At 39.7% G+C, this 27,989-nt stretch overlaps 1 protein-coding gene across 1 annotated transcript; it reads left to right on the forward strand.

Moving 5' to 3' along the window:
* Positions 1–2,207: 2,207 nt before the first annotated feature.
* LOC145411353 (zwei Ig domain protein zig-8-like) lies at positions 2,208–12,026 on the forward strand. Its single transcript, XM_080281379.1, has 7 exons — positions 2,208–2,255; positions 4,455–4,511; positions 5,881–5,982; positions 7,789–7,897; positions 8,448–8,602; positions 9,584–9,713; positions 11,926–12,026. The coding sequence occupies exons 1-7, from the start codon at positions 2,223–2,225 to the stop codon at positions 12,024–12,026; spliced, it is 687 nt and encodes a 228-aa protein (XP_080137505.1). The 5' UTR covers positions 2,208–2,222.
* Positions 12,027–27,989: the final 15,963 nt, after the last annotated feature.

Consider the following 27,989-nt stretch of genomic DNA (forward strand, 5'->3'; position numbering starts at 1 on the left):
AGTGGCAGAAGACCCTCGGTGATCCCATTGTACCCACTTAACTATGTTTCTCCCCGGGCCCATTTCCCCAAGGGTATATTCCCCATGGACCTGTTTTTCCTACTATACACCTACCCACCAACCCTTCCCACCCACACTGCTCAACTCCTCACGCACCTACCCTACCCATCCACACACTTGCCCTACCCATCCACCCACCTACCTACCCATCCACCAACTCACCTACCCTTCCCACCCAACCACCCACCTACCCTACCCGTCCACCCACCCACCTACCCTACCCGTCCACCCACCTACCCTACCCATCCACCCACCTACACTACCCATCCACCCACCCACCTACCCTACCCATCCACCAACTCACCTATCCTTCCCACCCAACCACCAACCTTCTCACCCACCCGTCCCACCCTGACCACTCTCCCACTCACTCCACCCAGCTTGCCTCTCCACATCCACCCATCGACCCAGCCCTGCCCACCCCACCAATCCGTCCACCAATCCTACCCGTTATAGTTAATAATATGGCTGTACACCTGAAAAATATACACCAAGAGTAATTGGCCACCACGTTTCCACCATACTGACTTGATAATTTCTAACTAGTTCCAATCTTGGCCATCAGAGGCGCCACTTTAGCAACTGTAATATACACGCCTATATTCGCCGTAAAAAGTTACACATTTCAGAGCTGTTAAGGAGTTTTATATACACCCCCCTCAAATTCCATAGAGGTTAGACAAACATTATCTCATAGATATACTGAATTGATTGCCTAATTCACACTGTCTTGCATAAATTGAAATACGGTGACGATGACGACGACGAAGATAATGATTAAAAAAAAGAAAATATTACATTAAGACCACCACTAGCAGCAGCAGTAGTAGCCACAACAAAAACAATGATGATGATAATAATAATAATAATAATAATAATAATAATAATCCATCCATCCATCCATCCATCCATCATCCAATCCTATGTTGCCCACTGAGGAGCCCCATGAGGAGCGTAGGAGCCCGGGGCTAAGCAAGTTGGTGCTGACATTTAAGATGAGAGTGACCAGCCTCACTCATCCCTGAGTGGCATTACATGAGCAATAAACCCCAACCACCCCTTGGATATAAACCTACACTGGCTCTAATAATAATAATAATAATAATAATAATGATAATAATAACTAAAAAAAATAATAAACCAAGGCCAGCAGCAGCAGCATTAGTAGACACAACAGAATCAGTAATAATAATAATAATAATAAAAATAATAAACCAAGACTAGCAGCAGCAGCAACAGTTGTAGCAACATCATCAAATAATAATAATAATAATAATAATAATAATGATAATAATAATAGTGATAATAAACTATGTATTGCCAGATGCCTCAATCCCGTAAGGGGTGGCCACAAACAAATCGCCTCCATGTCGCCTTATCCTCCGCCATTTTACTGCCCCCCTCAGCACACCCCCCACTCTCATATACCTCTCCACTCCATCCCTCCATCTCATCCTCGGCCTCCCCCTCCCTCTCCCCCCCTCCACTTCACTCATACACGCTGTCGTCATTAGTCTTTCGTTGTCCATCCTCTCCACATGTCCAAATAATAATAATAATAATAATAATAATAATAAACTAAGACAACCACCACTACCAACACCAACAGTAGCAACAATATCAATAATGATAATAATAATAATAATAATAATAATAATAATAATAATAATAAAAACAGTAATTAATAATAATAATGATTAATAATGATAATAATAATAACAACAACAACAACAATAATCATCATCATCATCATCATCATCATCATCATCATCATCATCATCATCATCATCATCATCATCATCATCATCATCATCATCATCATCATCATCATCTGGACCTAATTTCCCACCTTAGGGCAGGGTGAGTAGCAATGTCCAGATAGTAATAAGAGTAATAAAATAATAATAATAATAATAATAATAATAATAGCAATAATAATAAAATGATTATAAACTAAGACCACCACTTGCAGCAGCAGCAGTAGCAACCACATCAGTAATAATACGGTAATAGTAATAATAATAATAATAATAATAATAATGGTAATCTATTCACTGCTATATATTTTTTTTCCTACAGGAGGGACGTGGACGCCTGACCCCACCCTCCTGCTGGGGGAGTACGAGGAGGAGACGCCTGTGAGGGACACCAACGCCTACTTCATGACTGACAACAACACCGTAGTGACTGTGCAGGTACGTGTGTGTGTGTGTGTGTGTGTGTGTTTGAGGTGAAATATAAATGCTTCTTTTATACAATATTTACAATATTATGATACTGCCAGAAGGGTTCGAAAATCAGTCACCAAAATCGCTAACCTTGCTCTCAGATTCAGCTACAATGTCGCTATAAACAAAAATATCCAGAAAATTTGCCAGAAAAAGTACAATATGTCAAGAATATCCGTCAAACAGTAAAAAAAATAAAAAAAAATAAAATACAGTCCTGCCTGATGTCCTACCGCTAGACTTTGAAATCTGTGGCTAAATGGAAGTGAAATTTTTTGGAGCTAAATTGGCAACACCACAAACACCAGCTTATACGTACGTTGGCAACGGTCTGTTTTTGTAACGATTTTTTAGGCAGCTTGTCAGTCCGAATATTTATCTATTTATTTTATTATTGTTGTTGTTATTATTATTATTATTATTATTATTATTATTATTATTCTGAGTAAGCAATATCCAGCCAATGTTATACAGCCAAGGAGAATCTTCTTTTAATTCTGAAGTGATTAGCTTTATTGAACTTTTTCAGAAGTCACTGCATGATAGTATTGTGATCCCTACCCTGACGTATGGAAGCGAGGCGTGGACCTTGCAAGAGGGGAACAAGTCAAGAGTGAGAGCAGTGGAAATGAGTTACTTGAGAGGAGCATGTGGAGTGACGTGGAGGGACAGGTTGACGAATGAAGAAGTGAAGGAACGTTGTGGGGTGGATGTGGATGTGGTTGAGAAGATTAGGAGAAATACACTGAGGTGGTTTGGACATGTGGAGAGAATGGAGAATGAAAGACTGACTAAGAGGGTATATGTAGGTGAGGTGGATGGAGGGAGAGGGAGAGGTAGACCGAGGATGAGGTGGAGGGATGGAGTTGAGAGGTATATGAGGGAGGGGGGGGTGAGTTGGGGGGAGGATAGTCAAATGGTGGGTGACAGAGCGACTTGGAGGCGTTTTGTCTGCGGACACCCTTTGCGGGATTAGGGCGTCGGGCTATAGATAGATAGATAGAGATTATTATTATTATAGCAGCAGCAGTAGTAGTAATAATAGTAGTAGTAGTAGTAATAGTAATGGTAGTAGAAGCAGTAGCAGTAGTAACAGTCATAGTAGTAGTAATAGTAATAGTAGTAGTAGTTGTATTATTATTATTGTTTTATTGTTATTATTATTACTCTTATTAATTTTATTATTATTATTATTATTATTATTATTATTAGTGGAGACAGCAAATATAATTATTACCTGGTTGCAGAGGCGGAATATCATTAAGCGTAACGCAATTTGTGTGACTTGATCCCGTATTCTCCTCGGTAAAGGAAGTTCCCTAACACCTCTTCCTTAGCGATTTATTGTTGGATACGGCTGGTTAATATAACTTTGTATGTTATTTATGCTGGATATGGCGATATTGGAAGGATGTATATAACACAGAAGAGGACAGAATATTTAAAAAAAAAAAAATCGCTTAGGAAAAGGTGTTAGGGAACTTCCTCAACCGGACGAGAATACGGGCCCCTAAGACCCCCCCCCCTCTCTCTCTCTCTCTCTCTCTCTCTTGGCTGGTTAACATCACTCTGTATGTTATTTATGGTTGTATTTGAGTGATTTAAATGACGTAGAAGAGGATAGTAAGGAGTCATAAACAAAATAAATCGCTTAGGAAAAGGTGCTAGGGAGCTTCCTTAACCGACCAGGCCCGTATTCTCGTCGGTTGAGGAAGCTCCATAACACTTTTTCCCAAGCGATTTATTTTTCTTATTACCCTTTATTGTCCTATTCTGTGTTATTTAAGTCTTTCAAACATCGCCATACTCTGCATCAAGAACGTGAAAAAAAGGATATTGACATGCTATATCCAAAAATAAATCGCTAAGGAAAAGGTGTTAGGGAGCTTCCTTAATCGAGAATATAGGCCCGTAAGGATTATATTCTCGTCGGTTAAGGAAGCTCCCAAACACCTCTTCCTTAGCGATTTAGTTTCAGATATGGCTGGTTGATATCCTCTTGTTCGTTATCTATGCAGAGTATGGCGATAGTGGAAGGATGTATGCAACGCAGAAGACGACAGTATACAAAAAAAAAAAAAAAAAATGAAATAAATCGCTTAGGAAAAGGTGTTAGGGAACTTCCTTGACGGACGAAAATACAGGTGTTCTCCGCTTCTTCCCCAGGTGGGCACGACGGCAGCGCTAAGGTGTCAGGTGTTTGACGTAGCGGAACACGAGACGGTGAGTATTATTATTAATATTATTATTATTATTATTATTTTATTATTATTATTGCTGGGGTGGGGTAGTGGTGGGGAGGTAGACACGTATTATTATTATTATTATTATTATTATTATTATTATTATTAATTATTATTATTATTAGTCGTATTTTTATTATTATTTTTATTATTATTATTATTATTATTATTATTATTATTTTTATTTTTTGCTCTAAAATAGTCAGAGATTTACCTTTTGAAGGTCGTATAACTATTCTGTGGCACTCCGGTTTGTCTCTCTGTCTATCTATCGGTCTATCTGTCCAGTATATCTATGTTTGTATCTGGAATTCTGACACTTAGTGTATCTATCTATCTGTCTTCATCTGTCTGTTTGTCTATCTATATGTCTATCTATTTTTACTTATATCTCATTTTAAATATCTGTTTATTCCTCATCTGTCTGTCTAACTATGCCTGTGAACCTTTCGCTCTGTCCACGGTATCTGCCTAACTGCCTGCCTAAATAGCCATCATCATCATCGTCCGGACCTCCTTTCCACCCTAGGGCAGGGTGAGGAGTAGCAATGTCCAGACAGCCCAAACTTGCCCAGTCCAGTGGGCCACGCTTCCATTCACTCATCATTCAAGCCCCCGGAATCCTGGCTCTATCGGATACGCCAAAAATATTCACCATATTCTGTAGCTTCACATAAACGTATCCGATAGAGTCAATCCGGACGCTGTCACGTTAAAAAGGGGTGCCAAATCCCTGATCATGCACTTCTCCTCACAACAATCATTCAGCCAGCTCGATCTCCTGTCAGTTTCCTAGCCTCACCGACTTCCAAACCTCTCTTCCTCACACTCATCCACTCACCAACAATCTATATGCCTGTGAACCTTCCCCTCTCCCTGCAGTATTTGTCTAACTGGGTACCTAACTGTCTGTCTTACTGGGCATCTAACTGTCTGTCTTACTGGGCATCTAACTGTCTGTCTAACTGGGCACCTAACTATCAGTCTAACTGGGCATCTAACTGTCTGTCTAACTGGGCACCTAACTATCTGTCTAACTGGGCACCTAACTATCTGTCTAACTGGGCATCTAACTGTCTGTCTAACTGGGCACCTAACTATCTGTCTAACTGGGCATCTAACTGTCTGTCTAACTGGGCACCTAACTATCTGTCTAACTGGGCATCTAACTGTCTGTCTAACTGGGCACCTAACTGTGTCTAACTGGGCACCTAACTGTCTGTCTAACTGGGCATCTAACTGTCTGTCTAACTGGGTACCTGTCTGTCTAATTGGGTACCTGTCTAGCTAACTGGACACCTAACTGTCTGCCTAACTAACACTCTAACCATACATCGTCGGCTGTACAGGTGTCGTGGGTGAGGCGGCGGGACCATCACCTCATCACCGTAGGGGCCACCACGTACTCCAACGACGAACGGTTCCGGGTTACCTACTCAGAGAAGACGCAGGTGAGGGAGCGTCCGTTTCATAGTGTGTTCCGTGTTACTTACGGGACGTATTCTGTATGGCGTCTGGAGCTTCCGTAACACCTCTTCCTTAGCGATTTATTCTGCACATAACTTAAATTTTTGATTGTTTATGATGTGAAGTTCATCGATTTCACACACACACACACACACACACACACACACACACACACACACACACACACACACACACACACACACACACACACACACACACACACACACACACACACACACATTCACACAGTCAGTATCCCCCTGTTCTTTGATGCACCCTATATCGATATCAAAACATAATTATAAAACATAGAATAGAATGTGAAGGTGATGGAAAATAAATCGCCAAGGAGGAGGTGTTTCGACGCCTCCTGAAGACTTTGGTAACGAGGCATTAATTATATAGTGTCAATATTTTGCTCCTTTTATTTTAACTTGTCCCAAAATTGCCATCTCTCCAAACTGAACTCAGAACTGTAAGAATAGATTAAAACTAGAATATAATACTAGTCACGAAGAAGTGCCGTGGGAAGGAGGTAGAACCGTAGTAGTGTCTTTTTCTGCCTCTGAGCTACACGCAAGCTGCAGGTGGACGAAGATCTGGGCCAGTTTAAAGTGAAAGGACTATACTCCCTGGTGTGTTAGTAGCAAACCTTGACCTTCATTACAGCTGACTGGGGACGAATATCATGTGCAGTTTTAGGGGGACAGATTACCAGTGTTTTTGACTGTGTTCTTAATTCTGCCTGACTAAGGATGACTTTAACTTTGGACTTGGCTCTGGCTGGCGCTACTACCACTACTACTACTACTACTGCTACTTTTACTACAACTACTACTGCTGCTGCTGCTGCTACTAATTCAACAACAACAACTACTACTACTATACTACTACTACTACTACTAAAACTACTACTACTACTACTAAAACTACTACTACTACTACTACTAAAACTACTACTACTACTACTGCTACTACTACTACTACTACTACTAAAACTACTACTACTACTACTGCTACTACTACTACTACTGCTGCTGCTGCTGCTGCTGCTGCTGCTACTGCTACTATTACTACTACTACTACTACCACCACCATTTTAACATAAAAAACAACTACAGGTACTTAATATAAAAAACAAAAACAACAACTATACTCCATTTTTTTTATTGAGGCGAAGTTGCACTTGACGGGTTGATGATGACTGGCTGAATGCAACATGTCCAAAAACTATTTACTAACCCAAATTTCCCCCTCAGGTATTTGTTGTCAGTTAATAATGCTGGATTATGAAGTAATGTTGCAGTCAGCCAATAACCACCAACCTGTCAAGTGCATCTTAGCCTCGATAAAAAAAAAAAAACTGAGTATAGTACTATAATAAGACTACTACTATTACTACTACTACTACTACTACTAATTCAACATCAAAAACAACGACTTCAACAAAAACAACAACACCTAGTACTATACATTTACTACTAAGACTACTATTACAACTGCTACCCCAACTACCACTACTGTTACTACTACTGCTACTACCACTACTACTATTACTACTACTACATCTTAAATAATACGTTGGTGTGATGCAGGACAGGACAGATCAAAGCAAAAGGCAAGCCACATCAACCTAATACGCAGTGATGTCTTACTGGGAGACAGGGAGGAAGTGGAGGGAATTTTGTATAACCGGGCAGGTCCACCGCTTAGTTATATCCGTGCCTCCACATGAAGGCGTCCCTCTCCATCGCCTAAATTTAGTAAATGCACGTATTGTTATGCTGCAGGACTGGACTCTGCACGTGATGTACGCCCAGCCGCACGACGCAGGGGTATATGAGTGTCAGCTATCGGCCCACCCACCCATAGGCGTACTTACCACGCTAAACGTTATTGGTAAGTATAGGAGGGAGTATAGCAGTATGTGGGTGGTGGATGTGTGTATGCGTAGGTGAGTGACTTGCTATGCGTATCTCAGGGAACATATGACTGAGAATGAATGATGATATGAGTGAGGCAGAGTATATGACTAAGTTGTATGAAAGGATATATGAATAGGTTTGTGGATGGGGATATCAAATGATATGTGTGTGCATTAGAGTATATGAATAAGTATATGAGTTAGCAAATGAGTATATGAAGCAGTGTGTTAGTGATTATATGAGGTAGTATATTGGTGGGTGTATGACTGTATGAATAAGTATGTATGTGAGTAAATGAGTATGATGATATGTGAGTAAATGAATGGTTATATTGCTGAGTATATGAGGGAGTATATGAATTAGTATATTAATGAACGTAATTTTAATGTAAAAGTCTGCATATTTACAATTAACGTTATTGGTGAGCAGTGCATCTCTGTCTGTCTGTCTTTCTGCTTCTGTGTCTGTCTGTCTGTCTCTCTCTTTCTCTCTCTCTCAAAACCTGTGCACGTGTCTCTGAGCAGAGGCTGTGGCAGAGATATCAGGGGGCCCAGAGCGGTACGTGCAGATTGGCAGCTCCGTCCAGCTCACGTGCACCATCAAGGACTTCACCGAGCCACCTACCTATGTGTTCTGGTACCACGCTGAACACATGGTTAATTACGACGCCAATAATAGGGTGAGTAGATGGTGAGCAGGTGGAAATGGGTGAGAGAGAGAGAGAGAGAGACAGGTTACGGGTTCAATTCTTTATTTTCTCTAGCTTTTCATGTTATCCAGAACCTCACTGAAGATGGATTCTGTGTAGGCCTGAACTTTAGAGAAACTATAGAATTTAAGCTCTTACTTGTGTCTGTCTCCCACCCAACATTTCGAACAGGGTGAGTACTAGTGAGTGTTTGTTCCGATCCAACGAAAATCCCTAAGTACTTTCATTTTTGCTGATGTATCCTTTTCTTTTACATAATTGTGGTGCAGAGAAAAGTCTTCGTTGCTATCTTGGCCTTCATTGCCGAGATTTACAAAGAATGAAGTTGTTGGTGCTCCCTCCAAAGCTGGGTCCTAGGTGCTCCCTCCAAAGCTGCTTCTTGACCACAGGCTAGTTTTAACCTCTTGAGCAGGTGCAGTTTCGTGGACACGGCAAAACATCTCTCAGCAAAAACATGCAGTCATCACATTCAGTCACTTAGGCACCACATCCAGGCACGTACACATCCAACATACCTAAACCTGTATCAGTGAATATGTGTGAAGAAAATGTGCTACACTATGTAACAAATGGCCCTGTGTAGGCATAGTGGAGGACCAACTTGTCTAACAACAAAAGAGACTCATTCCTACCTCATAACAAAGTCTCGTCGATGTTCATGCAACGTCCATCCTCTAGGGCAGCGGGTGATGCATGGGTCAGCACATCCAACATGCAGCTGAAAAAAAGATGTGCATATTTTCACACTGGTCGGAATCATCGACAAAGGTTGTTTCCCCTTGTCCCTGTTAATCCAGCAATACAGCTGGGAGACATGGATATGCCACTGACTATTTGGGATCGTATTTTTGGGAGAAAGTTGATCTCTCGCAGAAATATGTCTGTATTAATGGCTCACGCAAACTTTGAATCCAGGCCTTGAATCCAGGCCTTCCTTTGTCTTTTCTTCAGATAACAGTGGTAAACCGTCTGGGTGAGAGTGAGCTGAGGATTTCACGGGTGACAAAAGCGGACAGTGGCAACTACACCTGCCAGCCCGCCAATACCCGCCCTGCATCCATCTCCCTCCACATTATTACGGGTCAGACTCACTTCTTACATGTATAATATCTGTCTTGAATCCTCCTGCATGCTTAAGTTTATCCAGTAGACTTTGAATATTGATATGTCTTAAATCACTCAGTTTGCTTCAGATCTTCACGCAGTTCGAATCATCCATTATGCTTCAAATAATTCAGTATGCTTTGAATTATCGTATACGCTTTGAATATTCCAATATTCTTTAAATAATCCTGAATGTATATTGTTTAACTCATCCACTGTAGTAAACCAAATAATATGTTTTTATAAATCTAGCACATTCAGCCTCCATCTCGCTGACCACTAATTTGGATCTCTCTCTCTCTCTCTCTCTCTCTCTCTCTCTCTCTCTCTTGTCGGACACCTTAATCCCGTAAGGGGTGGCCACAAACAAATCGCCTCCATGTCGCCCTGTCTCCCGCCATTTCATTGCCCTGCTTCCAGCTCACACCCCCTTCTATCATATACCTGTCCATTTCATCCTTGGCCTCCCCCTCCACCTCATTCACATACACTCTCCTCGTCAGTCCTCACTCTCCATCCTCTCTGTATGGCCAAACCACCTCAGTGTGTTTTTCCTAACGCTTCCTGTCATACCCACATCCACACCACAACGCTCCTTCACTTCCTCATTTGTCCGTCTGTCTCTCCATGTGACTCCACAAGCTACTCTCAAATAACTCATTTCCACTGCTCTCACTCTAGCCTTTTATCCCTCCAACAAGGTCCAAGCTTCACTTCCGTACGTCAGAGTTGGTATCACAGTATTGTCATGTACTAGCTTTTTCACTTCCATGCTCACTTCCCTGTTTCTTATCACTGCTTTCAAGGAACCAGCTACCTTTCTTCCCTGTTGTACTCTTTCAAGCACTTCACCCTCCAAACCTCCATCCTTACTCATTACACTACCCAAGTACTTAAATGTACTCATTTTCCATTTCCTCCTCATCCAACCCCACTGTACATTCACTGACTTCACTTCTCTTGAAGACCATAACTTTACTCTTCCCCACATTCACCTTTAGATTCCGTTTCTTACACACTCTCCCAAACTCATCCACCAAGCCTTGCAGCTCCCCTTCATCTTCACTGAACAATACAGTATCATCTGCAAACAACAGTACTCTCTATTCATGTCAGTAAAATAATCTCTTTTGAATCACTGCATGCTTAAAATCACCCAGTATGCTTTAAATCTCTGCTGAGTCATACTTGCTTCTCGGTATTATGAATTTCTTACATAGTTTCAGTTGTCCAATAATATCTTTTGAATCTGATTGGTGGGGACTGCTTTCTATTATCCAGTGTGCTTCGGGACAACCAGCACATTTAAAGTGAATCTTCCAGTATGGTTTTAATAAACTATTTTGATCATTAGTTTGTTTGAATCATGCAATATGCTTCGAATGAACCAAAATAATTATTTAATAAAAGATGCGTCAATTCGTCCACTATACTTTGAATCATTCAGTATCCTTTGTATTGCCAGTATGTTTTGAGTCATCCAGTATACTTTGAAGCAAATATGCTTTTGAATCTTTTAATATACTTGCACTCATCCAATAACATTCTTCAGTTCATTCAGTATACTTCGATTCCATGAATAATATGCTTTCATTCATCCTGCATATTTCAGATCATCCGGTAATAAGCTATGAAATTTTCCAATATCCTATAAATCGTACAATATGCTCTGAACCATTTAGTGTGCTTTGAATCAGCAAATATTATTATCCAAGCCTCTCAAGATACTCCATATCAACCAGTAATGTGCACCTTAAAATCCAGTAGCACTGAATAATTAAAAAAAGACATAAACAAGCAACTCAAGCCCGTCTCTGGTTACATCCTATACGTGTCCTCCCCCTTCCCACCAATTAATGGACCTGGTTCTGCACTGACCGATTCTTCCCATCGGACATATTTTCTCCCGTCGATATGTTCCCCTCTGGACCTATTTTCCCCATAAACCTATTTGGCTTATCTATTTCCCTGATGGACCTGTTTCCTCCATGGACCTATTATTCCCATAGACCTATTCTTCAGTTGACCTCCCAGATGGTTCGAATTTCTGTTATGTATTTGTCAAACCTTGGGAAGATGCTTGTTTGTGTAGCGGTGTGTGTGTGTGTGTGTGTGTGTGTGTGTGTGTGTGTGTGTGTGTGTGTGTGTGTGTGTGTTTTAATCCAGCCGTACTATTTTTTCCCCCACAGGTGAGACTCCTGCGGCCATGCAACGAGCCAGTGCCACAGAGGTCCAGTATCGCCTCAGTATAGCAATCATATCATCACTTTTGGCGCTAGTGGCCTTGTAGGTGTTAATGGCATTTTACGTTTGCCCTTCCCTACCTTTGTGCCACGTCTTTGTTTTGGGAGAGGTGGTCTGTGCCAGTGCCCTCAGACTATAATGTTTGTGTTACCAATGAAAATAATATAAATACTATGATGGTGTTAATGGCATTTTATATTTGCCCTTCCCAACCTTTGTGCCACGTCTTGTTTTTAGGAAGGTGATCTGCACCAATTTACTCAGACTCATTCATCATGATACTAAAGGAAACGATACAAATGCTATGATGGTGTTAATGACAGTGTACATTTGCTTTTTATGACTATTGCACAACATCTCGTTTGCAGAAAGGTGGTCTGCGCCAGTGCCCTCTGACTCAGTTGCCTCTGTTAGCAAAGGAAACGATAAAGATAACGCGATGGAACTGTCACCAGAGACTCTTTTTATCTATGATGACACACTAGACCAGTGCGCATCAGTGACATTGTAATCATATTTGAGTGTCCGAATACACTAATACGCAAGTCCTGCCACAGGATTACATGCGACATTTTTCTGTCAGCTATAACAAATGTACTCTAGCTGTTAATAAACGGGCTAGTGTAAGGCCTTTTTTTTTTTTTTTTTTTTTTTTTTTTTTTTTTTTTTCAGGAACTTATACTGACTTGGCTGATAGAAATGGAGTCTTTAATTTACTAGTGTCCTTAAAAGTTTATCCACATCACTGCTCAGACAACATAAACTGCTTTGAAGTGTATTATAAAGCCGTCAGTCTGTGTAAACAAAATTAGTCTGAGATTTGCTTTGTGCTGTGTTACATGCAGTCGCGTGGCCAGCGTGGTGACAGTGGTTTGGGAAAAAATGCACCTCCTTGTCTCCAGTCTGTTGGCCATGTTCAGAGTGGCTTGGAAGATTTGATAATGCCTCTTCCCGTGCAATTTATTCTACAAATTACACCTCAGTATCCTCTTGTACGACTATATTATTGATGGAAACTACGTTAACATTAATGAAAATAGCATAAGAGAGACTTGCAAAATGTAATATTCGTAATAAATCGCTAAGGAAGAGAAGGCAATACGAAGCTTTGGATGCACTTAGAAGACAACCTTGCGATCAGTACCAGAGCTGAGGATGTCATGAGTGATGGGAGGAAACTTGTGGGCAACACCTCTCTTGCTTGTTGGATATTTCTCCCAGTTTGTCAGCATTCACTTGGCCCCATGCGTCCACCAGAATTTCCCCAGTCATGTGCGATCTAGTTTAGAACTTTGTACAATCTCTCGTGGGTTTAGATTTCCACCTGTTTACCGATAGTCATTTGGCCTCACACACCCAGCAGAAGTTCCCAGCTCACCAAAGGTATATTTAAAAACTTTATCGAACAAGTGTAAAGTGATTTCAGTGACATATCTGGGACACTTTAGAATGGACCTTTTTGTGATCGGATACAATTTCATTTATAAAAGCTACACTTAAACCCTTTCACTGTAAAGACATCTTTATCAATCTGTCTTAAGAAAGGGTGTTATGGGAGACTAAAACTGGAGAGGTTAGAGATAACATTCATTAACTGCACTGCTAATAGAGATCTGTACGGAATTTTACAAAACCATATGTTTGGAGGTGATAATGAAGATGGCGTCATCATAGTCAAGGAGTTCATTGTCAGGAGTAACCTCATCTGTGGACTCCATAAGTGTCACCTGGTAGCAGCTTCATGGGTTCAAGAGGTTCAGTAGGTGCTGTGGTTGTATATAAGCCTCACTCAGGTATGAATATCTGGCTTCATTTACCAGTATTACTAAAAAATCTAACCTCATTTTTGGACGAGATGCTCCCAAAGATTCCTGCTACTGTTTTGAAAATTAGCTTTGAAATCCAACTAAATTTATGGACTAAATGATCCCAGTGATATGAGCTACTGTTCCAGATAACCGTTACATAATTCATTATTATTATTATTATTATTTATGGATGAGATGAGACCAGAGATTCGAGCTACTGTTTCGAATATTTGCTACAAAATTTCAACATACTTATGGACGAAACTATCTCAAATATACGAGCTATAGCTTTGAATATCTGTTACAAAATTCCAACTTATTTCTGGATGAGACTAGGCCAATGAATCGAGCTACTGTTTCATGGATGGCAAGTGTTAATGGTAGGTGATACAGATCTTATAAGTGACAGAGAGAAATACGAATAGATAGTGTATAGACAGAGTGATATACAGAACAGTGCTTGAGCGAGTGATGTGACATAAGTAACCAGACATCACAATGAAGGATAACCAGGGTCTGTCACATCACTAGTAAGAATGATGTGATGGTGTACCTTGAAACTGCCATTTCAATAGACTGGGGAATATGATGCAAGACCAGTGACCGTTTTTCACCAGTCTAAAGTATGCGATGACTGGTGACCGATAATTTGCCAGTCAGGAGGCTGTTTTGTGTAAATGGGAAATGGCACATCACTAGTCTGAAGGACTTGACTCATAACGAGTGACTGTCCCATCACCCGTCTGAAGGAAGAGAGCAAGATAAATGGTGTGACTTACCAAACTTAAGGATTCAGTGCATAACGGTAACCCTTATTTGGCCAGCCTAAAGGATTTTACTTTTTAAGTTGGTAAATGTCGCATCACCAATTTGTAGGATGTGACGCATGACCGGTAACCATTATTTTGCCCATCTGAAGGAAGTGATGCAAGACTGTATCCTCACGCCCGGAAGGATTCAATGAGTAACTGGTAACCATCGCTTTACCAGACTGGAGGAAGTGATGCATAACTGTTGACAGACACTTCACCATTCTGAAGGATGATACGCAACTTATAACCTGGTGACACAGCTTCTCAACAACTGAAGGCAGCAACAGCACCACCCAGCCTCCACACTGAAGCAGACCAGCCTTTCTGATATGAGTGTCTCGTGGTTCCTTATTTGTTACTCGTTATGTGTTATGGTTATGATATGTTTATGCATAGTCAGTGTCCGGTGCTGGAGAGGATGCCTTTAGGTGGTGGCAACGATATAACCGAGTGACTCCTCTGCCTGGTTATACAAACGTCCTTCAGCTCCCCTCCTATCCCTGAAAGGAGGATGGTGGGCTGCAGGATAAAGGTAACCTAAGTCTGCAGTCCACCGGGTTCACGTCCAAATGAACTGGGTCCACAGCAACTACAAAAATATACTCAGTGTCTGCCAAAGCCAATCATGTACATTATGTCAAGAACTTGTATAAAGAAGCTTCCGTGCTTACCTATGAATGCATACTCAAGTACATGCATACCAGTGTGACCCTTAACGATCCTGTGATACACAGGGTGGTCAGTATATAACTCTCCTCTTTCACTCCACTGGAATTTTTCTCGTGTTCCTGGGACGGCTAATTCAACCTTATCAATGTCTACCTTGCAACTATCAACCATTTCCTACCCCCACTACCACACCCATGCCCACATCCTCAGCCGTCCCCATAGCACGTAAGATAACCGGATGTAGTTTCGATTGGAGCGTTATTTCTGGGCCTTCCTGTATTGGTCATTCTTTGTTTGCAGCCACCAGAGGACACAACTTTGGAGAGATTATTCGTACTGGACAGGTTAAATACATACTTCAGTTAGCCTTTCAGTGTAAGAGGACTCTCCTAAGCTGAGTAAATACGTCCGAAGGTGTCAAGACTAAAGAATGCATTATGGGACGGAAGGATTTGATCACATGGGTATGCGTACAGGAGCCACCGTAAGTGCTGTCCCCTTTCTTGCCTCTCTCTCTTTCCGTGGATCTTGAATGCTGATGTGGTGACCATTCAGCAAACAACACTGATGAGACTGCTCTGTGGCCAAATACTCATCACTCAGTTGCTGCTGATTCACAACACTGCTTTTCCAATTCCAAGGTGAGGAGAGCGAGAGGGGACAGGACTTTCGATGGCAACTGTACATAATTCCATTTGTACATAAATGCGTGATGCACAAACGACTTTGTTGGCTGTTTAGGTCTGCTGGTACCTGGATTACTGTTTTGGTGGGATCACTACACTTTTTTTTTTTTTTTTTTTTATCTCCTTGCTTATATTTGCCATCTCCTGTAATGCTGGGCTGTTACAAGGAATATAATAGAATCTGATGACTGTCACAAAGAAGTGTTATGTTTTGGATATAGAATTGTAGTACTGTTTTATTCTGCCTTTGATCTTCGGGCAATAAGCTGCAAAATGACGAAAATCTTGGTTAAGGTATGATGAAAGCATTTTTATATAGATCGAGACAGCCCACATCAACACTGTAAGGTGAAAATGTGTGTGTGTGTGTGTGTGTGTGTGTGTGTGTGATTCTGGACATACGCTATAGCAGCCCATTCCCTGAGGCCCGGCAGTCCTCGTATGTACCATACACCTTCACATGTCACTACTTTGGGGCTGACAGCCACTGTCCATGCTGAAGACATGCTAGGGCTGCCTCATACAGACCTATTCTATTAGCAGTAGCTGGGGTGTTTTTTTACGTCCTCTCTGTGGGTCTCATTGTACACTAGTAAAGTTTCCCTTAAGCTTAGGTCACACATTCGCCATCTGGATCATGATCTATCCCGACAGATCGTAGCCCCCCAAATCGCGGGTGGTCGTGAGGTAAGCACCACGATTTCATTTGCTAAGATGTCGCTACGATTTATGGCCCTACGATCCTTTCAACCTTTCCGGGAGGGGGGTGACTAGCCTGGAGACCACGGAGTTCCATTTGTGTGGGCATCTGACAAAAATCGTATTGGCACTTGCCTCAGAAATCACAGTCTACAAAGACCCAGACAATGCCAGATACTGTATAATGCCGCTTAATTGCTGAGACGGTATCACGTACTGAGCCTGGCATGTGAGAGGTAATAGTTTAATATGCAGCAATAATGTATATGGTGATGAGATGTAATGTTCAACACAAATAACTCAGTATGTGTAATGAAATGTCCAGAGCCATTAATAATATGGTATCTCAGAGAATTTGATCATGGAAATGGTATAATAAACATCAAAATAAATAACTCAGCATGTGTAATGTAATCTTCAAAGCCATTAAGAATATGAAGGGATCTCAGCAGAGAAGTTGATCATGGACATGGTATAATAAAAAAGCATCAAAACTGACCTGGGAACTATATTCTGTGCTCGACATATTCAGAAACAAGACTGTAAGGAATTATCACTTAGCATACTAAACGTTATACAAGTGTCTCATCTTTAAACAGAGTGCATTTGTAGTAGTAGTAGTAGTTGTTGTTCCCTAGGCAGTCTGGCCGAACAGCCCCGAGTCCCTTAGGAAGGCCATGGCCGAGACCGGGCTTTCCCACAGAGCTGTCAAAGAGTGTATGTTGTGTTGTTGGCGTAGGTGATTGTGTGCAATGCAGTCTTGCATAATGTGCTTAATATAATAGTATGGGGTGCTGTGTTGCATCCTGGACAGGCATCAGCGACGGAGTCATCCAGCCTCTTCTGGTAGCTTAAGAGGGCTGGATGGTGCCCACATCTCAGCCAGAGTGCATTTGTAATCGTGGGTGGTGATGTAGTGATGGTTAGAGATATTACAGGAGATAAACGAGGAGGTGAGCTTCAAGGTATAGTCAGTTTATTGGCACCTGGCACATCTGAGCCACTCCCACATCTAGAATACCTGGCTGCATGACAATGAATCCTGGTTATGAGTGGGGTTAGGGAACTTCTGTGGGTTAAAACTAATTTGTTGCACTTTGATTTATGCTACCAGTCTAACTCTTCATAACTAACATACTGAACATTCAGGTGTATTTCCCAGTTTATTCTGGATACGTCAAAACATTAATACACAGTCTCATATAAAATTTTCGAAGTGGGCGAGGGGTTGCACGCAGCCTTTACTGATCTCTTACATTAGGTGACATCTTCAAGCTTATTCTTGGTACTTCTAGACAATAATATGGAATCGAGGAGAGCTTTCCCATCTTGAGGCGGTACGTAATAGCCTTCTTTGTCTCCTGTGCTTCTCAGGTGCTCTGAATGGCATCGCCTGGTAGATGCTAAAATAGAACCACCTCATTAAGCTGAAGTGACTGAACCATACGAATAGAGTCGATGAGAAAGAAAATAGTTCCAGCTGAGTCAATCTTTCAACTTCTCTTTTTGCCCTTGAAGTCTAAGAAAATATTATTATTATTATTATTATTATTATTATTATTATTATTATTATTATTATCATTACTCCTGAGCTGTGCACATACACTCGTTATTCCACTATCCAATTCTAATTCTGTCCATTCTAACAAGTCATACCATCTTCAAACGTTTTTATTCACCTAAAACTATACTGTTGGATTTAGAGGTATTAGTCACAGTCTCCATTATCCCTTTACTACAAACAGTCTCCCTGAAGCGGATATAAGAGATCAGTCTGGGTGAGGCTGACTCAGTGGACTCCAGGAGACTATAAGCGTCATAGAAAAAGGGCAACAGGAGATGGAGAGATGAGATAGAGAAATTTGCAGGGAAAACATGACAGTGATTGGCTCAGTCAAGGAATTCGTGGGGGAAGGTTGGGGGAGGCCTTTTGTTAGTAGTGGACTTGCAATGGCTGATGATGATGATGGTGATGATGAAACAGTAAAAACAGAATTGAAAATAATTAGAATCTATTAATAAGTTTATGTTCACAAATTGGAAGCCATGATGGAAATGAAAAATAATGAAATTTTGTGCTTACAATTTGTTCACCTTGGCCCAGATTTTCGTCCTTTTGCAACTTATTTCTCGTTGCTCAGTGACAAAAAAAGACAATACTACAGGTCTACATCCTTTCCATAGCACTTCTTCGTGACTAGCATCATATTCTACTGTTAATCTCTTGCCACAACTGAGCATTCAAGATGGAGAGATGGCAATTCTAGGCCAAGTTAAAGGGAAGGGAATATAAATGGCCTTTTCTTAGCTGCAAAAATACTCTCTATAAATCTAATTAATAGTTTGGTTGATGGAAGAATGTTAATGAGAATATGTGATTGGATGATGGATGGATGGATGAGGCTGTTGATGATTCTTGTAGGACAGTGAGAGTGATTTGACTCCTTTGTATACCGATTATGTATTGCTAATTGTATTCATTTATTATTATTATTATTATTATTATTATTATTATTATTATTATTATTATCATTATTATCATCATCATCATCTTCATCACTATTATTATTATATTTGTATTATTATTATCATTATTATCAATGTTATTACTTTCTTATTGTTATTATTATTGTTTTCTTCCCCTATTCTCCTTGTTATTCTCCTTCTTCCGCTCCTCCTCCACCTCTGTTCAACAAAATTCTGTTCCTAATTTTCATTAAGCTTTCCTAAGTATTCTCGTTTACATCAAAGGCATTTATTCCGTTCGGGAGGTACATGAAGACCTGGAGGAGTAAGATAAAGCCTTCGTTAATTAAGAGGAACAGTAACATCAATAATAATAATAGTAATAATAATAATAAAAATAATAAAAAATAATAATAATAATGATGATACTACTATTATTAATACTAGTACTACAACGACTACTACTGCTACTACTACTACTACAGCTACTACAACGACTACTACTACTACTACTACCAATAATAATAATAATAATAATGATAAAATAACAATAACAGTAATATTAATATTGATACAATAACATTAGTAGTAATAGTAGTAGTAGTAGTAGTAGTAGTAATAATAATAATAGTAATGATGATAATAATAATAATAATAATAACAGCCACAACAACAAAAACAACAACAACAATAATAATAATAATAATAATAATAATAAAACATTCATAAGGCTATTAAGGCTTTATCTAACACCCCCAATTCGTCGGTCAAGGAAGTTCCCTAGCACGTTTTCATTAGTGATTTATTTTTGGATGTGGGTGGTTAATATCAATTTCTATATTATCAATGCTGAGTTTGGTGATACTGAGAGTGATTCAAATGACACAGAAGAGGATAGTAAGAGGCATAAATCGCTTAGGAAGAGGTGTTAGGGAGCTTCCTTAACTGACGAGAATACGGGATTTAAGGGGTTAATGAAGGTTAATTAGAGAGAGAGAGAGAGAGAGAAAGAAAGAGCAAAAAATAAAATATAAACATCTGGTAGTCGCAAGAAATTGAGAGAGAGAGAGAGAGAGAGAGAGAGAGAGAGAGAGAGAGAGAGAGAGAGAAACAAGTAGTGGCGAGTAAATTACAAAAAAAAAAAAAAAAATCATTGTACAGAAGGGGACTTTTTAAAATCAGAATTTCCTTTTAAAAAATCTATTATATTCAGAGAAATAAAATATATGTGAAAGAATTAATTAGTGTGCTTCAGAACTACACCTGTATGAGTAACTACGGGACTCACCTGTCATTATATTTTCCTTAATGACCTGCTTAATGAGCCTAGTTGGTAAATAGGGCATGATATATTGTAAAAAAAATAATGGAACGAAGCCTTTTATACAGATGTCCGTATTTGTATGAAAAATATATATTATTTTTAAAGAGCTGGTGTTTGCATGTCCTTACCTCTTGGCTTTGGTAGTCCGTGAGCCAAACCCCCAATTTTGACATTTAGGGCCCAAATCGAGGGACTAAATATCATGGTGATTTTTAGGTAGTTGAGACCTTCAGCTATATGGAATCATGTGATGGACATCTCAGATGTACAGCTAAATAGGTTTTTGGAGGCGATCCTTTGTAACATCGCCTGATTTTCTGCAAATAATCAGCATATAGGTTTTAAGCTTATAACTCACAAACGGTTGATTCCTCAGAATATTTATGGGTATGTAGAGTTGTTTAAAATCAAAATTTACATCTTATTTAAGTAAGCTCAGTACATTTTGGGGGAATCTTCATTAAATTATATACAGGATTCAAAGCGAGAGCTCAAGTTTTGTAGACATTCAGTTCATATAGTTTATTATATTTGGGGGCCTAAGTCGAGGGACAAAATATCAAGGTGTTTTTAGGTATTTCAACCTTTCAACTACAGGGAATTATGTGATGGACATTTCAAGTGCACAGCTAAATAGGCTTTTAGAGTCGTCTTCCACAATATCGTATGATTTTCTGCAATTATCAGTATATCAGTTTCAAGCTCATAACTCACAAACGGTTGGTCATTCAGAAATTTTTAACCTATGCACAATTGTTTGAAATTAAATTTTACATCAGTTAAGGTAAACTAATCCATTTTGGGGCTAACTGTATTAAATTATATCCAGAATTTAACACCATATTATAAGTTTTTAGCCTTGTGTGTGTGTTTTTTTTTTTAATCCATTTATAATAGTTTACTGTATCCAGAGAATATTTAACTGAAAGACAGACTTGTGTATCTTAACAAGGTTTACGTATTTACCATATAAAACAGAACCAGATTATTTCAAAATCTTAAATATTCTTGTGGTTTAACACTTAAGTAGGTCAAAATTGGTCGTGCTTGAGAATATAAAGTTCTATGATCACCTGAAACTCTCTCACAGCCGCTGCACTGTATAATGTTTGCCGAGACTTGTTATCTTGAGCACTAGTCAGCTCGTCTAGTAATGCTTGTTTGCCACAAATGATGCATGTGTCATATCTTGTCGTCTGACGTTTGGCCCTCACTTCAGGTTCTTGTGACATCGTGTATTATGTACTGGTTATGGGCTGTCTAGGCATTCCTGGAAGGGATATGAGTCGTTTCACTTTATGTTTTCTGTATAAAAATTATGTTTCTTTTTTACATACTCTACATATAGTTGAACAAAGAAGAAAAAGTTATACAGTACCAATACATAGCGGATATACAGTTATAGATGGGGTAGCTAATATTCTCAAGCACGACCAATTTTGACCTACTTAAGTGTTAAACCACAAGAATATTTAAGATTTTGAAATAATCTGGTTCTGTTTTATATGGTAAATACGTAAACCTTGTTAAGATACACAAGTCTGTCTTTCAGTTAAATATTCTCTGGATACAGTGAACTATTATAAATGGATTAAAAAAAAACACACACACACAAGGCTAAAAACTTATAATATGGTGTTAAATTCTGGATATAATTTAATACAGTTAGCCCCAAAATGGATTAGTTTACCTTAACTGATGTAAAATTTAATTTCAAACAATTGTGCATAGGTTAAAATTTTCTGAATGACCAACCGTTTGTGAGTTATGAGCTTGAAACTAATATACTGATAATTGCAGAAAATCATACGATATTGTGGAAGACGACTCTAAAAGCCTATTTAGCTGTACACTTGAAATGTCCATCACATAATTCCCTGTATTTGAAAGGTTGAAATACCTAAAAACACCTTGATATTTTGTCCCTCCACTTAGGCCCCCAAATATAATAAACTATATGAACTGAATGTCTACAAAACTTGGGCTCTCGCTTTGAATCCTGTATATAATTTAATGAAGTTTCCCCCAAAATGTACTGAGCTTACTTTATCAGATGTAAAATTTGATTTTAAACAACTTTGCATACCCATAAATATTCTGAGGAATCAACCGTTTGTGAGTTATAAGCTTAAAACCTATATACTGATTATTTGCAGAAAATCAGGCGATATTACAAAGGATCGCCTCCAAAAACCTATTTAGCTGTACATCTGAGATGTCCATCACATGATTCCATATAGCTGAAGGTCTGAACTACCTAAAAATCACCATGATATTTAGTCCCTCGATTTGGGCCCTAAAAGTCCTCTGGCTCATGGACTATCTCTCTCTCTCTCTCTCTCTCTCTTCTTAATTCTTCTTTTATTTCGTGTCTGCCTGTCTCTCTGTCTCCTTAATTCTTTTTTTTATTCCGTGTCTGTCTCTGTCTGTCTGTCTGTCTGTCTGTCTCAAGGTCCTTCCCCTGAGGCCCAGATGTCTTCCTATATACCACACACCTTCACATGTCACCACTTCAGCGCTAGTACCCACCGTCCGTACTGAATACATACCGGGCCTCTAATGGTAATAATTAAGCTGTTCCCTTTCCTAAACTGGGATCGAATTCGCGTTGTTTCCAACGAAGTACCGTACCCGTTCTTTTACTAGACTAACACCTCCCTTAGCGCAAACCATCCTCTCACTTGATGTAGCGCTGTCCTCAGTTCACACTACACTGAAAATCCAAATGATCTGTAACAGGAAACTATATACGCTGGGTGGTAACCATATCGCCAAAAACAGGTACCTGACTGTCTAGTGGGTTCAGGAACTCCAGCTGGATGTGACCCATAAGGTGATTAAGGTTTATCTCATGAACAGCAGCAGCAGCAGCAGCAGAAGTAGTAGTAGTAGTAGCAGTAGTAGTAGCGGTAGTAGTAGTAATAGTAGTAGTAGTAGTAGTAGTAGTAGTAGTAGTAGTACCGTAGTAGTAGAAATAATAGTATTCGTGATAGTAGAAGTAATAGCAGTAGTAGTAGTTGCAACCTCAGGCTCTTGTACACGTGAACCCAGTGGACTGCAGGCTGAAATTGCCCTTCTCCTGTAGTCCACCAGTTTTTTTTTTTTTTGGGGGGAGGGGGATAGGGAAGGAAATGAGGGACGTTTGTTTAACTAGACAGTGGAACCACTCAGTCATATCAGTGCCATCACGTGAAGGCGTCCCTCTCCAGTACCGACATACAGTAACATCATACTTCCCTAACCACCTCTTCGTCTGAAAAGTCACTATCCAAAATAATCTTTCTTGTCGTTCGTTCTTTTAAAGATTCCCAGCACCTACTGTATAGTGCAGGCCGGGCCATACTGTACGTTTTAGCCCGGTCAGTGGGGTATAGGCTGGTTAAAAAACAGTAAAGGAGGAGGACAGGACCTGGGGATTGCCCAGCACACACGTCCCGTCTCCTGGCTGGCTTTGTGGTGTGTGTGCTTTCTTGTCATCACCTCTTCGTATAAACGTTAATTTCCTGAACACCAGACGGCGTTTTCTTGGCCTGTCTACCACCCTCAAGCACAAGACGAAGGAACCAGGGAAGATGATCCAGGACTTCAGGCATAGCGGGTAAGTGGTTGTATGTTCTACCAGTGCTGTAGTACATTTACCTCGCCCGGGCAAAGTCAGGTGAGGTATTGTTTTTGGTGGAGTTTCTTTGTTTCTTTGTTGGTTAGTAACATTACGGAAAAACGGCTGAATGAATTTACATGAAACTTTCAGGATATGTGGGCACTGGTCCCAAAAGAGTGACTAAACTTTGGAGGTAATCGAGTGACCCTGAAAGGTCAAAATAAAGGTCATGGATTTTCAGAAGGATATAACTTTAAACCGGTTGAAGATAGATATTACTACTACCAAGATATAGGAAGTCTCATATGAGCTTTCATTCGTCACCATGACCTTTGACCCAGAGTGACCTTGAAAAGTCAAACGCAAGATCACGGATTTTCAGAGGGCTATACCTTGAAAACGATTGATAATAAAATAACTGCTGTCAGGCAAGGTTTGTTGTGACTGGCACCACTTGTTCAGTTTTTGTCTGTTTCTCGGACTGGTGATCTGAGGTGGCAGCAGCATTTTATGGTTTCTAGACGTTACTGAAAATTGGCAGCATTATACTCCCTTGCATAGGTTAAAAAAAAAAACAAGAAAAGAAAGAGAAGAAAAAGATAAGACAAATAAGGAAAAAAAAAAGAAAAAGTGAAAAAGGATACAAAATACGTCACAGGACTGAAGGGGTTATAGCCGTCAGCCTCAATGGTGGAGAGAGAGAGAGAGAGAGAGAGAGAGAGAGAGAGAGAGAGAGAGAGAGAGAGTCTTCCTTTGTTCCACTGCGTCAAATTCTCACTGTTAATTTCGCATCATGTCAGATATCCGTATTCTCGTCCGTTGAGGAAGCTCCCTAACACCTTTTCCTAAGAGATTTATTTTGTTTATTTCGCCTTACTATCCTCTTCTGTCTTGAATAAATCCTTCCAACATCGCCATACACTGCATTAATAACGTACAAAAGGCTATTAACCAGCCATATCCAAAACTAAATCGTTAAGAAAGAGGTGTTACGGAGCTTCCTTACCCAACCGGAACACGAGGCATAGAGAAACACTAGGGTCCATATTCTCGTTGCTTGAGGAGGCTCCCTAGCACCTCTTCTTTAGCGATTTATTTTTGGATCTCTCAAGCTAACATCACTTTGTATGTTATTTATGCAGTGTATGGCGATGTTGGAAGTTAGGTCAGGAGTGATTCAAGGAGGAGTTCTTTCGCCATTGTTGTTTGTTTTGGTTATGGATTATGTTATGAAAAAGGTTGTAAGGAGAACAGGTGCAGGAATTAACTGGAAAGAAAATAAGAAGCTGATGGATTTGGACTATGCTGATGATATTGTACTGATTTGTGGAAGTATTTACGAGATGCAGAGGGTGCTCGATTGTCTGGTGGAGGAAGGAGGAAAAGTGGGATTGGTAATAAATTGTGGAAAGACTGAAATTATTAATATGAACGTGGAGAACCAAATCGATTGTGTAATTGGGAATAATGTGGTGAAGAATGTAGAAAACTTTAAATATCTGGGAACGATTGTATCATCTAATGGATCATTAAACAATGAAATTGAGGAGAGGATTAGACAGGCTTGGCGAGCTGTTGGAATGTTGAAATCTGTTTGGAATAATAATATGCTTTCGGTACATATTAAAGTGAAAATTTACAAGTCCATGGTTAGACCAATTTTAATTTATGGGCATGAGTCATGGTACAGTACAATTGCAACAGATCAGAAAGTATTAGGATTTGAGAATAAAATACTGAGAAGGATTCTTGGGGTAAAGTGGCAAGACAGAGTTACAAATGAAAGAGTAAGGGATATTACGAGAGTGGAACCAGTTAATGAATATGTGAGACTGTCTCGCTGGAAGTGGCTGGGGCTCATATACAGAAAAGAAGGCAGTTTAATACAGGATGTGCCAGAGTGGACTGCTAGAGGAAGAAGAGGTAGAGGTAGGCCGAGGGAAACCTGGTTGAGGACAATGAAAAGAGAAGCAGGAGAAGAGTGTTGGTGGGACCTGAAGGAGATGGCAAGAGACAAATATTGGTGGAGAGAGTTCGTCGAGGCCCTATGCATCCCGTGGGGTGCCACAGGAAATGATTGATTGATTGAGTGATGGCGATATCAGAAGGATTTATATAATACAGGGGATGACAGGGAGGCGTGATAAGGAAAATAAACTGGTCAGGAAAAAGTGTTAGGGAGTTTCCTTATCAGACTGGAGCTGGCAGACTAAAGTGGAATTGGAGGACGTAAAATAGTAGGCGAAATTTTGTGTTGCATGAGAAGAAGAGAGAGCTGTGGAGATGAGGCTAATGAAAATGTATGCGCAGTGCCAAGAGTAGTAGTAGTAGTAGTAGTAGTAGTAGTAGTAGTAGTAGTAGTAGAAATAATGGGATTTGTGAAAGATGTAGAGTAAGTCAATCTGTGGGGAAGAGAGCTGAAGCGAGTGTGTGCTTAGATGGTATTGTTAAATAGAGAGATTGGGTATTAATAAAAGGAAAAGAGAATACAATAATGAGCTTCAAGGTGCGGGGAGGCGTGGTAGGCCAAGAAGAAGGTGGATGCTGAGAGAGAGAGAGAGAGAGAGAGAGAGAGAGAGAGAGAGAGAGAGAGAGAGAGAGAGAGAGAGAGAGAGAGAGAGAGAGAGAGAGAGAGAGAGAGATTGGATGTTAGGCTAGTTTACTAAGAAGGTGAAAAGTTAGTTTAATGAAATACAAAGGAGGGCATGATAAGGATTTGGCACTCCTTTTTCTTTTTTTCTTTTTCCTTTTTTTTGTTTTTTGGCTTGATAGTCGACATGTTAACTTGATCTGATAGGTAATATGAGGAGCACAGATGTGGATATTTATGCATGTAAGGAGTAGTCAGGATACCGCGGGCTTGAATGGTGAGCGAATGAGTGTGCGGCCCATTTTAATAGGACATGGTGTTGATTAGTTTTCATTCTACCTTGTTTTTCTTTTTCCTTACTCTTTGGATCCTACCTTACCCCATCTGTGAGTGCAAAAAAAGAGAAAGGATGATGATGATTATGACTAATTTATATTATAATGATCCGATTTCTGTGTGTTTGTTGGTTGGCTTGTTACGGTAACACAGTAATTTTTGTTACAGGAAGGTATCGTTAAAATGTTTTAACTTGAAGAATTAAGCAATTTCCAGTTCAGTCGGACCACCGGTTCCCGAGTTATGACTCATTTCTGGCCTTTTGACATCAAGCGGAGGCCACCGAAGGCAGCCTTTACGCCTGTTAATAATAATTAAAAAATAAAAAGATAATTCCCGATAGTAGTAGTAGTAGTAGTAGTAGTAGCAGTAGTAGTAGTAGTAGTAATGATAATAATAATAATAATAATAATAATAATAATAATAATTATAATAACACTAATAATAATAATAATAATAATAATAATAATAATAATAATAATAATAATAACAACAGCGTAATGTAATTTGTCAGAAGAAGTGTGCTTATCTAAGACTAATTCTAAAGACGTCAGGGACAATTTAAGATTTCGCCTAATCTTAGGGGAGTCATGTCAGGCTTATTTCTTGCGCTTTTCCTTCTTTCCTCTATTATTTTTCAGCTTTTTTTTTTCAAGTTACAGGTTAGCAGAGGCTATATGTAACCCTTATAGCTCAAAATATTTCTCGTGTGTTGAATAAAATCGTTTGAAATTTGAAAATAAAGCATAAATATGCCACGAGACCTAAGGTGTTAACAGTACAAGCCTCCGTAATACTGCCTTCCGGGAAAATGAAATGCTGTTCGTGTTTGCAGGTTCCCAGCAAATGAAATAATGGTCGTGTTTGCAGGTTCCCAGCAAATGAAATAATGGTCGTGTTTGCAAGTTCCCAGAAAATGTATTTTTTACGGTAGCTTTTGTTGTTGCCAGGATAATATCAGTCACACTATAATGCACTGAATATTTATCCTTTCAGTCCTGTGATATATTGCTATTAT

This window comes from Coenobita brevimanus, chromosome 89 (genome assembly GCF_032717465.1).
Source record: "Coenobita brevimanus isolate Jiangsu-jjx chromosome 89, ASM3271746v2, whole genome shotgun sequence".
Taxonomy (NCBI): Eukaryota; Metazoa; Arthropoda; class Malacostraca; order Decapoda; family Coenobitidae; genus Coenobita; species Coenobita brevimanus.

What these genes read in the sequence shown, in the direction of transcription:
- LOC145411353 (XM_080281379.1), top strand. Translation starts at nt 2,223, where the DNA reads ATGACTGACAACAACACCGTAGTGACTGTGCAG. An exon ending in TACCACGCTAAACGTTATTG is followed by an intron (nt 7,898 to 8,447) that starts GTAAGTATAGGA and finishes GTCTCTGAGCAG; the next exon opens with AGGCTGTGGCAGAGATATCA. An exon ending in CTCCCTCCACATTATTACGG is followed by an intron (nt 9,714 to 11,925) that starts GTCAGACTCACT and finishes TTTCCCCCACAG; the next exon opens with GTGAGACTCCTGCGGCCATG.